This window comes from Nerophis ophidion, linkage group LG12 (genome assembly GCF_033978795.1).
Source record: "Nerophis ophidion isolate RoL-2023_Sa linkage group LG12, RoL_Noph_v1.0, whole genome shotgun sequence".
Taxonomy (NCBI): Eukaryota; Metazoa; Chordata; class Actinopteri; order Syngnathiformes; family Syngnathidae; genus Nerophis; species Nerophis ophidion.
This window is the reverse complement of record NC_084622.1, coordinates 38,791,770-38,807,206: the sequence shown is the minus strand read 5'-3', so window position 1 is coordinate 38,807,206 and position 15,437 is coordinate 38,791,770. Positions and strand designations below refer to the sequence as shown.

Here is a 15,437-nt window from a genome sequence, read left to right as displayed (position 1 = left end):
AAACCCAGGAACACCAAACTTACAAGCATGGTGGTGGTAGTATTATGCTCTGTACCTGTTTTACTGTCAATGGAACTGGAGCTTTACAGAGTAAATGGGACAATGAAAAAGGAGGATTACCTCCAAATTCTTGAGGACAACCTAAAATCATCAGCCTGGACGTTGGGTCTTGGGCGCAGTTGGGTTGTTCCAACAGGACAATGATCCCAAACCCACGTCAAAAGTGGTAAAAGAATGACTAAATCAGGCTAGAATTAAGGTTTTAGAATAGCCTTCCCAAAGTCCTGACTTAAATGTGTGGACAATGCTGAAGAAACAAGTCAATGTCATAAAACCAACAAATTTAGCCGAACTGCACCAATTTTGTCAAAGAGTGGTCAAAAGTTCTACCAGAAGTTTGCCAGACGATTGTGGATGGCTACCAAAAGCGCCTTACCTAGCAAGGGACATGTAACCAAATATTAACATAGCTGTATGTACAGTATACTTTTGACCTAGCAGATTTAGTCACATTTTCAGTCGGCCCATAATAAATTCATAAAAGAACCAAACTTCATGAATGTTTTTTGTGACCAACAAGTATGGGCTCCAATCACTTTATCACAAAAAAATAAGAGTTATAGAAATTATTGGAAACTCAAGACAGCCATGACATTATGTTCTTTACAAGTGTATGTAAACTTTTGATCGCGACTGTATATAGTCTCATACACACAATTATTCATACTTTCAGTATATTGCCAAAAGTATTTGGCCACTCATCCAAATTATGAGAATCAAGTGTCCTAATCACTTGTCCCGGCCACAAGTGTATAAAATCAAGCACTCAGGCATTCTTTCACATTTTTGAAAGAATGGGCCGCTCTCAGTGATTTCCAGTGTGAAACTGTCATAGGATGCCACCTATGCAACAATTTCAGTCGTGAAATTTCCTTGCTCCTAAATATTCCAAAGTCAAGTGTCGACTTTATTATGAGAAACGTGAAGAGTTTGGGAACAACAACTCAGCCACTAAGTGGTAGGCCATGTAAACTGACAGAGAGGATGACTTATGGTTTGGGGTTGCTTTTCAGAAGTTGGGATTGGCACCTTAGTTCCAGTAAAAGGCATTTTGAATGCGCCAGGATACCAAAACATTTTGGACCATACCATGCTCCCAACCTTGTGGGAACAGTTTGGAGCGGGCCCCTTTCTCTTCCAACATGACTGTGCACCAGTGCACAAAGCAAGGTCCATAAAGACATAGATGACAGTCTGGTGTGGGTGAACTTGACTGGCCTGCACAGAGTCCTGACCTGCACCCGATAGAACACCTTTGGGATGAATTAAAACGGAGACTGAGAGCCAGGCTTCTCCACCAACATCAGGGTCTGACCTCACCAATGTGCTTCTGCAAGAATGGTCGAAAATTCCTATAAACACACTCCGCAACCTTGTGGACAGCGTTCCCAGAAGAGTTGAAGCTGTATTAGCTGCAAAAGTTGGACCGACATCATATTAAACCCTATGGGTTAGGAATAGGATAGCAATTCAACTTCATATGTGAGTCAAGGCAGGTGGCCAAATACTTTTGGCAATATAGTTTATGTACATACTTGCACATAGGTACCTACGCTCCCACATACTTACACACTCAAAGTTTGTACATCCACACGCGCATTCACTGTACAACACACTCATTCATGTAATCCCGCTTCATCACACATATTAACAATATTGCCCTATGGAAAACTGGGTAACACATGACACATTGACAAAGCCTAACCTATTGTTACTATAACAATCAACAAGGTTAATACAGTTCACTTCGCCTTCTTCCCCTCCATTTATCTGCTTTTTGTATTCCAAGTTATCATTACATATATGTATTGTTGCATTTGAAACAATTGTATTGTTGATAATAATTTGTGCTATTTCTATTGGTATTTATATTGCTCCATTTGTAGTGTATTCATGTTCATTGTCATTTCTGTATCTTCTTCGCTATCACTTTTGCAGTCATATTTGTACATATCTTATTCGCTGATGCTGTTCTGTTGTTGTCTCTCTGTCTTGTCCCCCTATGTTCCCGCAATTTCCCCCTCCTGTCTTCCTTTTTTTCCCTCTTTCTATGCCCTCCTAATCCGGCCCGGCTGCACCAAATAATAATAATATCAATTCATTTAATAAATTCAAATACAAATAAGGCAACAAGAGAAGTATCGCACACTTCTCTTTTGTAAAGTAAATCTGTACAGCGGATATGGGCATCTACTGTACATCAACTATATGATTTGCCTGAGTAGAGAAGACAAGACAAGAGACAAGACAAGAGAAAAAAATAAAAAATAAAGTTCAATACGGTAAATTATTACCAGGTTAACCCTGTACATCAGCAAAGGCAAAACATTCCTGAGCCTTTATTTCCTAGTCTGAAGTGAACTCCTGAAATTATAAAACTTTGAAAGATATTGTAATTTATTAAGATGCGTGTACTCTAAAAAATCTATCCATGTCTGCTAAAATCTGCTTAATATAAACGTTTTCACCCTGTGCGCTCTCTTTCTGCCAGCTATCCTTAGTGAAAGTAAAAATTTGGATAATGGGCATGTGTTCATGCAGACTGCAACAGTCCGGGAAATTAACAGAATCCATTTTTCTCTGAAATGAAGCATTTCTTACAATTGATTTAGATAATAAAAGTCACACTAACTAAAATTTTGATTGCGCTTTGATATACCAAGTAGGCGTAACAAATATACTATCAAACAAGGCAAATGTCTTAAAACAAACAATTATTTAGTTCCTTAATCATCAATCCCCCATGTTGTATTTTTTTCTAGCATCTTACCGTTCTGCTAAATTTGCCTCCACCACAGCTTTAGGTGGAATCTTCCATGGACAATTGATCCGTCCACCTGGTAGCCTCTTGAAGTCAAACTGGCAGCAGATCTTTGGGTCAGGCCCGCAGGTATGAGGGACGTCGTAGCTATAGAAGGGCATCATGTGGCAAAATATGTCTGAACTGGATCCAGTGTCTGTAAACATGGTACACATTAAGAGATTAACTAGGCAGAAGAGTACAAAAACCTCCCAAGCAGAAGCAAAAGGTTAGTGACAAGCACATATTAAACAGATTACCAGGATTAAATTTTACCAAAAATGTTTGTGGACTTTAACAAAATTTTGTTTTAGGCAGCATTTCAGCCTTTAATTAGTACTTGTGTAAAACCCGCTTGGGGCTAATTGATCTATTGCAGCCAAGTGAGTGTTGTAATGCAGTCGTCCCTCACCACATCGCATTTTTTAAGTTGGATACTTGTAAATGTGACAACGTAGGTGGTTTTATGTCGAGAGGGCTTTTTTTATGTAAAAAAAACACATTTTGATACATAAAAAGTAAAAAAATTGGTTGATAGGTCTAAGGAGAAAAGAAAAGTGTTCAATATCTCCTACCGCAGTGAAGCCAATTCAAAACTGTTACACCACTTCAGCATTTATTGAAAAAGTAAACAAAACAAATGGGCAAAAATTCTGAAAAGAAAAAATGTTCTTTAGACATATCTTAGGGAAAAAGATTTGGCTACAATTTAAACTTAGTGTGGTCGTTTTAGAAACAGGGCAGTAACTCTGTCAACATGAGGGCATTAAATCTGGTTAAACTGGACTAAAACGATTACAAAAGGACATATTGACTCATGACGGCATTACATCTGGTTAAACCGGACTAAAACGATTACAAAAGGACATATTGACTCACCACTGACTAAAAGATAAAAAAAACTTGCAGACCACAAGAAAATTCAATCCTTCAAAGTGGAACAGCCAAACACTAGCAGAGCATGTTTATAATCATCTACTGAACTGACAATCCCTGAAATATTAAAGGCCATTACGATGGCAGAAAAGGTAGACAACCTCTTGCAGCAGGTGAGCTGGCTGCTTTTTACTTACCCCAGTTCTGCCGCCACATAAACTCCAGATTGCGAGTGGCAGCAAAATGCTTTTTGACCGAGTAGTGGACCCTCTGTATGAGCATACTTGTCAGGTTGGCCTTTTTCAACACATAAGCCATAGTGGAGCTGTGACCAAAAGGATCTATTGCCCACCCACTGCGTGGAGTTGTACCTATAATAGAACAAGGGTAAAATATATTAGGATGAAAATACTGTTCCTGTTAGAAATGTTGCATAGGCATCACTGCCTGTTGAGGAGCTAAACCCTAGGTGTCAAAGTCAAAGCCCACGGACCCCATACGGCCCGCTAATTAATTATTTATGACCCCTGTGATGATATCTGATTAGTATTAAAACCGGGCCGGCCCGCAGGCCACAGCTGCCTGCTGCTGTTTTGCATGCACCATTACTCCATTCCCCACAGCGCAACGGTAGCCTGAGAACTGAGAACTCACTGCAGCGACGCAAGTGGGCCTCGGTTTCATTATTCATCAGCATTCAGGGCAGATGTCAACTTTCAGCAACCCACCCCCCCAATAATGGCTAAACGGAAGGTGGACGGTGACAACAGGGGGTTTCAAGTCAGGTGAGAGGCAGAGTACATATTCACGGAGGTAAAAGGCAAACCTGTGTGTCTTCTGTGCGGAGAAAGTGTGGTTGTAATGGAAAGAATATAATCCAAAAAGCCACTATTAAACATCTAGGAAACACAAAGACAAAGACAAGAATCTGGAAACGGAACAAAGGCTACAGAAGGTGGAAGAATTAAAACGAAGTCTTAAGTTCGGGCAGGCTCTGTTAACAAAAGCCACATCACAAAGTTATGGTGTCATTTTGATAACTGACACCATCCATCCATCCATCCATCCATCCATCCATTTTCTACCGCTTGTCCCTTTTGGGGTCGCTGGAGCCTAGCTCAGCTACACCATGTTTTTTTATAATTGTAATATTTGAATGATGACAAATGAATGTGTTGTGGCAGTTTGCGGATTTCACCAATGCGGCGGTTTGTGGAAACAATCGGTTGCTTTTCCAAAGATTTTGAAAAAACTACTAACGTTAGAATGCTAAACAAGAAGAAGTGCTTAAAGTTTAATGGTTTTCTAAAAACACTGAGACAAAGTCTAAGTTCAGTATGTTCTTAACAGTGTTTTTGAAACTTTTTTTGAAAGTTAGACAAAGAATAGAATCTGAAGTTGTCCTTATTTTTAAATTATTATGCCACAATTTTACCAGTCCGCCCTGCGTGGGAATAGATTTTCCTTCATGCGGCCCTTGAGCTAAAGTCTGAATGTGGACTTACATTCCCTCAGAGACTCGGGCATGCAGCAATGAGTTAGTTTGGGGCATTAGAATGTTCATTAGTCTTACCAGTTAGTGACATACAGGGATGGGAATCAAAAACTGGTTCTTGTTCAGAAACGGTTACCGGTGTATCGATTCCTATTTTTCAAGCGATTCCCTTATCAATGCAGGTGGTTGGGAATGATATTACGCATAGTGTGTAGTGACGGCAGACAGCAAAATGCCGCTGCCTGGACAGAACAAACGCTCTAAAGTCTGGCTAAATGTTTTAAGAAATGATTACGACAGTGCTACTTGGAATAATTGCAAGATTTGTATTTCATCAAGAGTAAGACATACGAGCAATATGCTAAAACATTTGAACACAGCATGCAATAACTATAAATGAAAGTTGCCTTTCTGAACGACACCGATTTCATCCCAGCTATCTGGCGCAAATACAACAGGTACTAACTGCCTGTTAGCGCTATTATTTGCGCAATTAAAATGCATGCCATCTCATTTAGATTTACCGTGACAGCAAAGCGAACACACAGGACAGACAAACAGTGACTAAGTTTGTGGCCAAAAGGTTGCAAGCCTTAGCGACAGTGCACCTGAATTTCAAGAGGAGAATGTTTAACAGTAGTCAAAGAAAAGTTGCATGTTTTCCTGCAACCACATTTTCAGTTAGTCATTTCCAATATTCAGGTGAAACTCAATTCAAATATTGAGTTAACTTCCATCCATGTCAGCAATTCAACTTAAAACGTGACACCAATATGTAATATTAAGTCATGAAAAGTGAGATATGTCAAGCTTTTATTTATTATTATTTTGATGATCCTAGCTTACAGTTTTTGAAGACCCCACATTTTATGAGATTTTCAAATCAAGGTTATCATAAACTGTAAAACATAATCAGAAAAAATATATCTAAAGAAGGCTTGGAATATCTTCAGTTGCATGTGATGTATATGATCGTTTCACCTTGTAAATCTAATCAAATAATTCTAATATTTTGAGTTTCACCAATACATTTTCTAGGGAAATAAAAGATTTCCTAAAAGTTTTGAAAATGTTTGACTAAATGTTACATTCTTGGGTAATTTCCACACATTTTATTTTGTTAAATTCTACAGAATGATATTTCAATTATTCATTTTCAAAAGTTGTTTTTGTATCTTTGCCTCTCAAGACCTCTCCGTTGGCTTTGCAAGGACATGTTAGTGCTAAACTAAACAATATTGACGGTAATTCACCTTTTTGTTATTTTTTCCAAATAAGAATCAATAAGACATCCGATAAAGAACCGAGTCGTTAAGCAGAATCGAAAGTGGAATCGGAACCGGAAAAATCTTATCAATTCCCATCCTTAGTGACACAGCAGACATATTCTCCCAGAAATCCCTATAAAAGGCATCAAATAAATAATTCCTTATCTACTGGGTACCTAGGTTTCTTTCAAGCCACTGGTGTCCCTCAATGAGCTGGTCTATCATGGCGAAGTAGTGAACATTGGCTTCATCAGTCATCACCCAGCCTCCTGTCACAATCTCTAGCTGTCCTCCGAGGATCAGCCTGTTGTCAGGGAGGATTAAGGAAAGGAGGTGAGAATAATCCCACCGTGAAGTGCAAGACTTTCATTATCTTGAGACAACACGCTATTCCCAGAGCGTCCACAATTTACTCGTGCATATGAGCCATTGTGTAAAACACTGTACCGCAGTCACAAAGCAGCGCAGCCATTTTGGCTGTGCAGGATTGAAAAATTGTGCACTATAATGAACTGTGACTTACTTGCGCGCAGCCTCCTGCTTTTGTGCATCAGCGCTTTCCCACCACTTTGCGAAGAAGGAAATCTCCGACCAGATAAACTTCCTGCGAGGATCCTCAGCAAGCTTTACCACCATGTTGTTTAATATCTGCTGTGTCTGGTCTGTGAAGTACTTGTCAAAAGTTTTAACCCAACCTAAAAAGAAAATTGTTGTTGTCAGATTCAAGTCCCGACCTATCTGCTACCAAGACAAAAAAGCAGTTATGAAGGTCACAGAGGGAAAAACTTCTGCAAACGATCAAAAATAAGCCTCGTGTTTTATTTAAGTCGAGTTCTTGCCAGAAAGTCATTTCGCAGAGCCAGGCTTTCTATACACTCGGGGTTCAAAATATTGCAAAGATGTATTGGCTCATGTCTATAAAAAACCTGTCTTACATTTAAATTATAAAGCAATTACTTTTTTTCAACCTGTAAGATGACTTAATGTGGGCTGTTTGAAGCTGGCATCTATGAATTCCTCAAATGTCAACTGACTGTTGAGATAAGGTCATTAAAAGGGGACCTACAATGAATATCATCTTTTCTCATTTATAAACGTTGTTACAATGTTGGATACTAAGCCTGGACAATTAATACAATTTTAATTTCAAATTTAGATTATGACTTTGTACGATTATGAAAATATAATACTAATAAAAAACGGAGCTTGTGACGGTAAAACAGATGATGAGGGAATACGTGAAAAAAAGAGCATGTCTTCTAGAAGTTACTTTTTATTTGACACAGCGCTACTATGCCTAATCAATAATCACTAAACTCAATATAAGGCATAGGATTTCTGCATTTGCATGACCGCGGACGGAGTCACATAAATTGCCAATGAAACTGAATCCGCTGTTGAGCGCAAAATAATATCAGGGAGATTGACAGAAATGTGACCGAAATGTTGTCATTGTGAGGAGATGAAACATGTGTTTGGTAGAGCTTATTTATCCCTGAAACACTCAAATGCCCCGAGCTGAACTAAACAATGTCTAGACGGTCACTAGAAACAGTGACTAAAACTACAAAGCTAAAGCTAACAAGAACAATCTATACACCCAGAACACATCTCATCTGCTTGTGTTGTTGTGAACAACATCATCAATGTACAAACAAGGCAGCAGTCGGGAATTGAGAGGCTCTCTTTATTTTTTTAACAGCCTGACGTCACCTCTTTACTCGTCAAGTTGAGAAAAAATGCACAGCACACTTGCTCCCTTAAAAATAGTAGTGCAGTGCACCACATCTGGTCTGACTGCACAAACAAAATAAATGCTTCAAAAAAGTACTTCACAAAAGAGTAATGTATTAAAAGCACTTATTGATACATTTACATAATTATGCTTTGTCTGAAATATCTGGTCAACATTATCCCAAGATGTATTGCAAAAATAAATGTGACAATTTTGGCTTTTATTTTTTTCACAAAAAGCACACATTCTACAGTGGTAAAATAAGTGTAAAAGGTCATGAACTGGACTAAAACAGCATAAAATTGAAAAACTAAATGTTTATGTTGCAATTGTTATTTAAATGTTGTTTTAGTAGTTGTTTATTCATTATAATTATTTATTCATAATTTGTATCCAAGTTTTTTAAACTATATTCAAAGTTGTCACAGCGAGGTCGGTGTTCTTATTTGGACATTATGTCAAATGTTTCAGGCTATGAAGAAACACAAAATATAGGATAAAGTATTATTTTCAACTAATGTTAGCATTCACATAACACTGACGTTGATAGCTTTTTTTTTAGCACACTCTGGCTCGATCATTGAGTGACCGGGAGAATCTTTAATAATGTTTATGAAGTTTACCAGTCTAGGAACATCTCCACAATCACACATAGACTCAATAAACGGGTTACAAAAGTGACTGTAGAGCAAAATGTACGCATAATTTACACCAAAGCTATCATGTACACCACAAGAAAGTGTTTTCAATTTACATTAAAATCATCATAAATCCTCTTTAAAGGCGGTTTAGCTCCGTTGGTAGAGCGGCCATGCCAGCAACTTGAGGGTTGCAGGTTCGATTCCCGCTTCCGCCATCCTAGTCAATGTCGTTGTGTCCTTGGGCAAGACACTTTACCCACCTGCTCCCAGTGCCACCCACACTGGTTTAAATGTAACTTAGATATTGGGTTGCACTATGTAAAGCACTTTGAGTCACTAGAGAAAAGCGCTATATAAATATAATTCACTTCACTTCACACTAAAGTAATAAGGCTGTGGAGGCCTAACATTCTACACAGCACTGTATATCTTAGAATGAAGTTAATTATCTACATTTGCACCATTTACCGGTTACTTTACAGTAAGTCAGTAGCAAACAGTTTCTTAAAGTAAAGAGTGAGGTCACCCTCATTCTAAAGACGTTGGTTGTGGCATGAGTATGGAAAAATATGATATACTGTAACTAATTAAGCACACTCAGAAAAGGTCTACTACCTATGTAAACACTGGGTTACAATTTAACAAGCATTACCTGGATCATTGTGTGAGTGTGGAACCACAAACACTTGCAAGGGTTCTTTGTCCCACTCATCAGCATCGTAGGTGATGTCAAAGCCCTGTTTCCACACACCACCATCGGGGTTGTCAAACTTTAGCAGAGAGTTTACATCCAACATCTGTTGACAGGAAAAAAATAAAATATTATCTTGTATTTCACATAAACTGAACAGAGCGACTAGCATTTGACCATCGAAGTGCCAAACATACTGCAGGCTCACCTGAACATCTGCCTGACTTTGGCTATCTGCAGCGAACTGGCAGTCCTGGGGCTTTACAGCAAGAAAAGTAGGGTGGCCGTCAAAGGGAAGGACCCAGGAGCCATTGGCACTTCTGAAGGGCAGATGGCCGCTGGGAGACACTGCTCCTGTGTCTGTGAGCTCCATGACAGAGTCTTTTATGTGGCTGATGATTTGGTGGTTTTCTTCAAGCAGCTGCTCCAGCTGTTCTATCCGATTCTGCAGGACAGAAATTTGGCTCTACGACACATACAAAAAGCATGGTGATAAATAATAAAATATGCCAGAAAAACAGAATGAGCTCACAAAATAACCTTCACGGTTATCTTACCCTTGGAAAATTTCCACCATTTTGTCGTCGAGCAGGTTCATGCTGGACACGGTCCAACATGAGATAGAGTGAGAATACAGCCACACAAAAGATGGCCCCGCCACACACTGTCACCTGTTTCCTTAGCTTCATCCTCCCCTGGAGCAAGCTTCTGTCCAGTTTGTAAAAGTAGGTCCTGGTCTCTTATTTCCCCAACACAATGAAAAACAGAGCTCAAAATGGAAAACAAGTCCTCACTGAGCAAAACATTAGAAATGTGATCAGTGTTGTCAATTGCAAGGGTTCGGTTCCTCACGGGTGCGTCCTCCAGCCCCCATTCATGGCACTGGTGACCACACTTCAGTGAGCAGTGGCACCAAATGTCGTGAATTAAGTGAGCTGGCAAGCGGTCTGTGGGCTTCGGCCGGGCTACAGACACCTGTGTCCTGCTTCAAAGTAGCCCTTGTGCTCAATCCTCCAAAACTATCAGAAAACAGGAAAAGAGAAAAAAAGCACCATACAGATAGGAAGTTTGGTGTCCGTGTAGCACGTGGTGCCTCTCAGTGGGCCTGCATCTTTTTTTGGTTTAGTCCTCACTCTAACAGCAGCGAGTGATTTTGCAATGTTGTCCTCTTATGCTCCTTCCAGTTCCATAATTACCCAAGAAAATAAAAAGTACACTCCCAAATAGTAGATCCAGAAAATTAGGACAGCAGCATAGGCAGATCTTTTTGCTTGATGACAGCAGCCACAATGACATCACATCTGAGAGTCTTCTTTAGCTGTTAAAAAAACATCAAAAAGATGAGAGAAGCCAGGAACAATTTGCAGTTAACCACATGTGACATGGTAAAAATAAGAGATACAATAAGAAAGAGAAAGCAATCAGGAAGAAGGGGGGGTTGGGTATTTCCTTTTAAGCTCCTAATGTGTTCATGTTTCTCCACTGTGAACAAATCCAACACAGGCATAATCCGCTCACAAGTCAGCGCTGTCACTATTTAAACATAACCACAGAGGTGCAGCAAACTGACATGCAGTATTCGATTTTTTTTTTTAAATGTATTGTCCAAAAATTGAGCAAGATGTCATTATACGTACAAAAGGCAGATGAAATAATTGCCCCTAAGCCATTTAACGATCAGACATAGATAGTGTTTTTGGACAGTGTAGGCAAAGTTCCCCGGTCGTTTGTGTAAACAATGACAACCTATGAACATCCATGTTGGCTTTATTGACAATGAGCTCGACTCCTGTTAAGGTTTAACTTGACGGGGCAGCTACTATTTGGAGAGGACTTTGTTAAAAATACACATATTTGAACCGAAATTTGACCGAAACTATGCACGCTTTAGCCCAGTGTTTTTCAACCGCTGTGCTGTGGCACAGCCGTGAGATAGAGTCCGGTGTGCCGTGGGAGATGATCTAATTCCACCTATTTGGGTTCAAAATATTTTTTGCGAACCAGTAATTATAGTCTGCAAATGATGTGTTTGGTTGAGTGTCGCTAATGTCTAGAGCTTGGCAGAGTAACCGTGTAATACGCTTACATATCAGCAGGTAGCAGCAGGTGAATGGCTTTCTAGGTGTCGGAAACAGTGGGAGGCACAGTGAAGGTAAAAAGGTGTCTAATGCTTGAACAAAAAATAAACAAGAGGTGAGTGCCGATAAAAAAAGGCATTGAAGCTTAGGGAAGGCTATGCAGAACGAAACTAAAAACCAAACTGGCTACAAAGTAAACAAAAACAGAATGCTGGACGACAGCAAAGACTTACTGTGTGGAGCAAAGACGGCGTCCACAAAGTACATCCGAACATGACATGACAATCAATAATGTCCACACAAAGAAGGATAAAAACACCTGAAATATTCTTGATTGCTAAAACAAAGTAGATGCGGGGAATATCGCTCAAAGGAAGACATGAAACTGCTACAGGAAAAAAACATAACAGGAAAAGCCACCATTAATAAAAGGTGTTTTTATCCTTCTTTGTGTGGACATTATTGATTGTCATGTCATGTTCGGATGTACTTTGTGGACCCCGTCTTTGCTCCACACAGTAAGTCTGTGTGGACTTACTGTGTGGAGCAAAGACGGGGTCCACAAAGTACATCCGAACATGACATGACAATAGGAGCAAAATAGGAGCGCAGAACAAGAAGTAAAAGACTACACACGAGAAAAGAGCAAAAAAGTGCAAATAAGTCAGGGAGTGATGTGACAGGTGGTGACAGTACACCTACTTTGAGACAAGAGCTATAGTCATGTATGCTTGCTAATGCTTTAAAGTCATATCCAACAATTGCCACAACCACTTTTTACTGTCAACTGAGTATCGTTTTTTAATTATTTTTGCTGGTGGTGTGCCTCCGTTTTTTTTCAACCCAGAAAATGTGCCTTGGCTCAGAAAAGGTTGAAAAACACTGCTTTAGCCGAATAAGCAGTCAAGCTCTAATAGTACAGAAGCGGGCGAACAAAAAAAACAATCCAAAATTCACCAATCTATTTCAGTCTTAACAAGATAACGCTGGTGACCTGCAGTCATTACATCCGTCTGCTGGATTACACGCCTTTCCCGTCTTTTATTTCCATTAAACGCATAACATTAAAGGCGACGTTTAAGTGGGTACTTAGGAACGTTTAGACAATAACCTTACATGACAACAACAAAAAATAGCCAAGGCTAATATTATAGTCGTACAACACGGACGTTGTTGTGGGACATTTCTGGACTGATTTGGAATTCTGACGTTACCTGTCAATGGTGCTTCCTCCTGCTTGTGTTGTCCGCCTCGGGCTGCCTTCGACGGGGAGGACGGCTAACTGTCACCTGCCTGTAGCAGCCCGTTAGCCTAGCAGCTAGCATGGCAGCTAGTTGGCGTTTTCAGACCGCCGCAAAGGCTTGGGGGAGGAGCCAGCGCTGATTGGCCAAGAGCTTCAACGGTACCAGGAAAAAAAGTCAACCCTGATTATTGAATATTCTCAAAGCCACGTAATCATTAAACGACTGTAATGCTTAGCAATTGAGTGGATCCCCAGGGAATATGCAACTGTGGCATTAGAAGGACTGTGTGTTGCATTGATTTTTAATATTGTTATTTTTATGACAACCCCATTAATACGAAGTAGTTGGGCAGAACGACGAATGAAACGATAACTTTTCATACCTATTTTTTTGTAAATACACGTGTATAAGATGTATATTGAAGGGTTTGATTACAATATTCTTTGGTAGATAATGTCACAAAAATTGATTATAACTACACTATAATGGTCATGTAATTTTATTTTTAATGAATGAAGTGCATAATTAGTCAACATGCATACATGTCACACTAAGGGTGGCTGTATGAACAACAGAAACCCTGTCATAAACCTGTGTCATATAGTGAAACCACACTAAACAACAATGACAAACACATGTGTGTGTTTGTGTGTATGTGTGTGTGTGTCTTGGGTATGACTTTAAAGTGCATCCGGCAGTGGAGGCTCCTCTATGGGGTCTTGGGGCACTAGGAGGTTAACCCCTTTCCTACTGTTACCCCAGATGGCCCTTGGCAAAGGCCTCGTACCTGACTGCCTCCTAGCCAGGGATACGGTGAAGACCTCAACGGCGGAGCCGGCGGAAAACGGTAGATTTAAGAACTAACACACCGGCTGCAATGACGGAGGAAGGCTGCAGCAGAAAAGGGTCCCCAGTCGTCTTGGACTCCATGCCACTGGACCCTGACCCGTTTGCGTCAAGGATCGTGTGGTGACTGTCTGTGCACCAGTGTCCCCACGTTAAACAAAGTCACGAACAGGCATCCTCCATAAAGTCCATAAAGACTTTGGGAGGTCGAGTCCACGGTCACAACCTATTGTGATCGAGGGAGTTGAGGTACAGACCGTGGACTCATTCAAGTACCTCGGGGTTTGGGTGGACAATAAGCTGGACTGGACTGTTAACACGGACCGCCAGTACAAGAAAGGACAGAGCAGGCTGTACTTCCTCAGGAGACTGCACTCCTTCACCATCTGCAAAAAACTCCTGTGGATGTACTACCAGTCTGTGGTTGCCAGTGTTCTGTTCTACATGGTAGTGTGCTGGGGGGGCAGTACATATAAGAAGGACAGCTCCAGACTTGAGAAACTGATCAGGCGGGCCGGTTCTACATTGGGAATGAAACTGGACTCACTGGTGACGGTGGCAGAGAAGAGGACTGTGGACAAACTAGTGAGCATCCTGGATGATGCCAGTCACCCTCTGCATAGTGTTATCAGTAGCCAGAGGAGACTGTTCAGTTCTAGACTGCTTCATCCCAAGTGCAGGACTAATAGACTCAAAAACTCCTTTGTCCCACACGCCATTAGACTGTACAACTCCTCTCTGGGACGGGGGGCGGGGGGTACTAGGATGACAGGGGATGCAAAACATTAACAGTGCAATACGTTTTCATAACATGGTCACTACTGCCTACTTTGTCTTGTTATATTCTTATTTTACTGTTATATTGTTATTCCCATTGTTGCTTTTTAGTTTTTATTCTTACTGTAATATTTCTCTATTTTGTTTCCATTTAAATCCCCATTATTTACTTTTTAATTTTATTTAAATTGATCTCAACTCTGTACACTGCTGCTGGAATTTTAATTTTCCTGAAGGAATCAATAAAGTACTATCCATCTATCTATCTATCTATCTATCTATCTATCTATCTATCTACTGTATCTATCTATCTATCTATCCATCTATCCATCTATCTATCCATCTATCTATCTATCTATCTATCTATCTATCTATCTATCTATCTATCTATCTAAAGGGATACACCCTCGTTCGAGTGACCGCCGATGATGATGATGGTGTGTGAGTGCATATCAATACATATATACATATATATGATAGATATGAGAGGGACTGGTGGTAGTAAATGGATGGATGAATGGATACATACTGTATACCTATATATCCATTATTATATTATATCTAATAGGGCTACTGCAGAAAGCATGGAACATGAACTGTTGCAAACAAATAGCAGCATAAATCATGGTTTGATATTCTTTAAATATCCATTGTTCCCGACAATCTGGTTGACATGAACCATACTATTGCTGTAAGTGGTGTCCAATGTGTGGCACACGGGGCGTTCACGGCAAATAGCAGTTTTTTGCTTTTTTTGGTTTGCAGCATACTAAAAGAATACAGTTCAATACATAAGATCACATCAGGCAATTTCAAAGGTACCTTAGTCTGGAACGAAAAAGGTCATGGTAAAAACCACCACACAAATTATCCATGAATTTTTTTATTAATTCTACTCTGGAAGAAAAAACAAGAAAAACTAGCAA

General features: G+C 39.9%; 1 protein-coding gene across 1 annotated transcript in view; it reads right to left on the bottom strand.

Annotated features, from left to right (window-relative positions):
• The window catches only part of man2a2 (mannosidase, alpha, class 2A, member 2), a 198,359-nt gene extending 185,343 nt beyond the window's left edge, over positions 1-13,016 (bottom strand). Inside the window, exons 1-8 of the mRNA XM_061917557.1 lie at positions 12,859-13,016; positions 10,124-10,884; positions 9,775-10,032; positions 9,528-9,672; positions 7,023-7,194; positions 6,676-6,803; positions 3,934-4,107; positions 2,831-3,017 (exon numbers count right to left, since the gene is read on the bottom strand). Coding sequence (XP_061773541.1) covers positions 2,831-3,017; positions 3,934-4,107; positions 6,676-6,803; positions 7,023-7,194; positions 9,528-9,672; positions 9,775-10,032; positions 10,124-10,255 — 1,196 coding nt within the window. The 5' untranslated portion in view covers positions 10,256-10,884; positions 12,859-13,016. The remainder of the gene's footprint in view (positions 1-2,830; positions 3,018-3,933; positions 4,108-6,675; positions 6,804-7,022; positions 7,195-9,527; positions 9,673-9,774; positions 10,033-10,123; positions 10,885-12,858) is intronic.
• Positions 13,017-15,437: the final 2,421 nt, after the last annotated feature.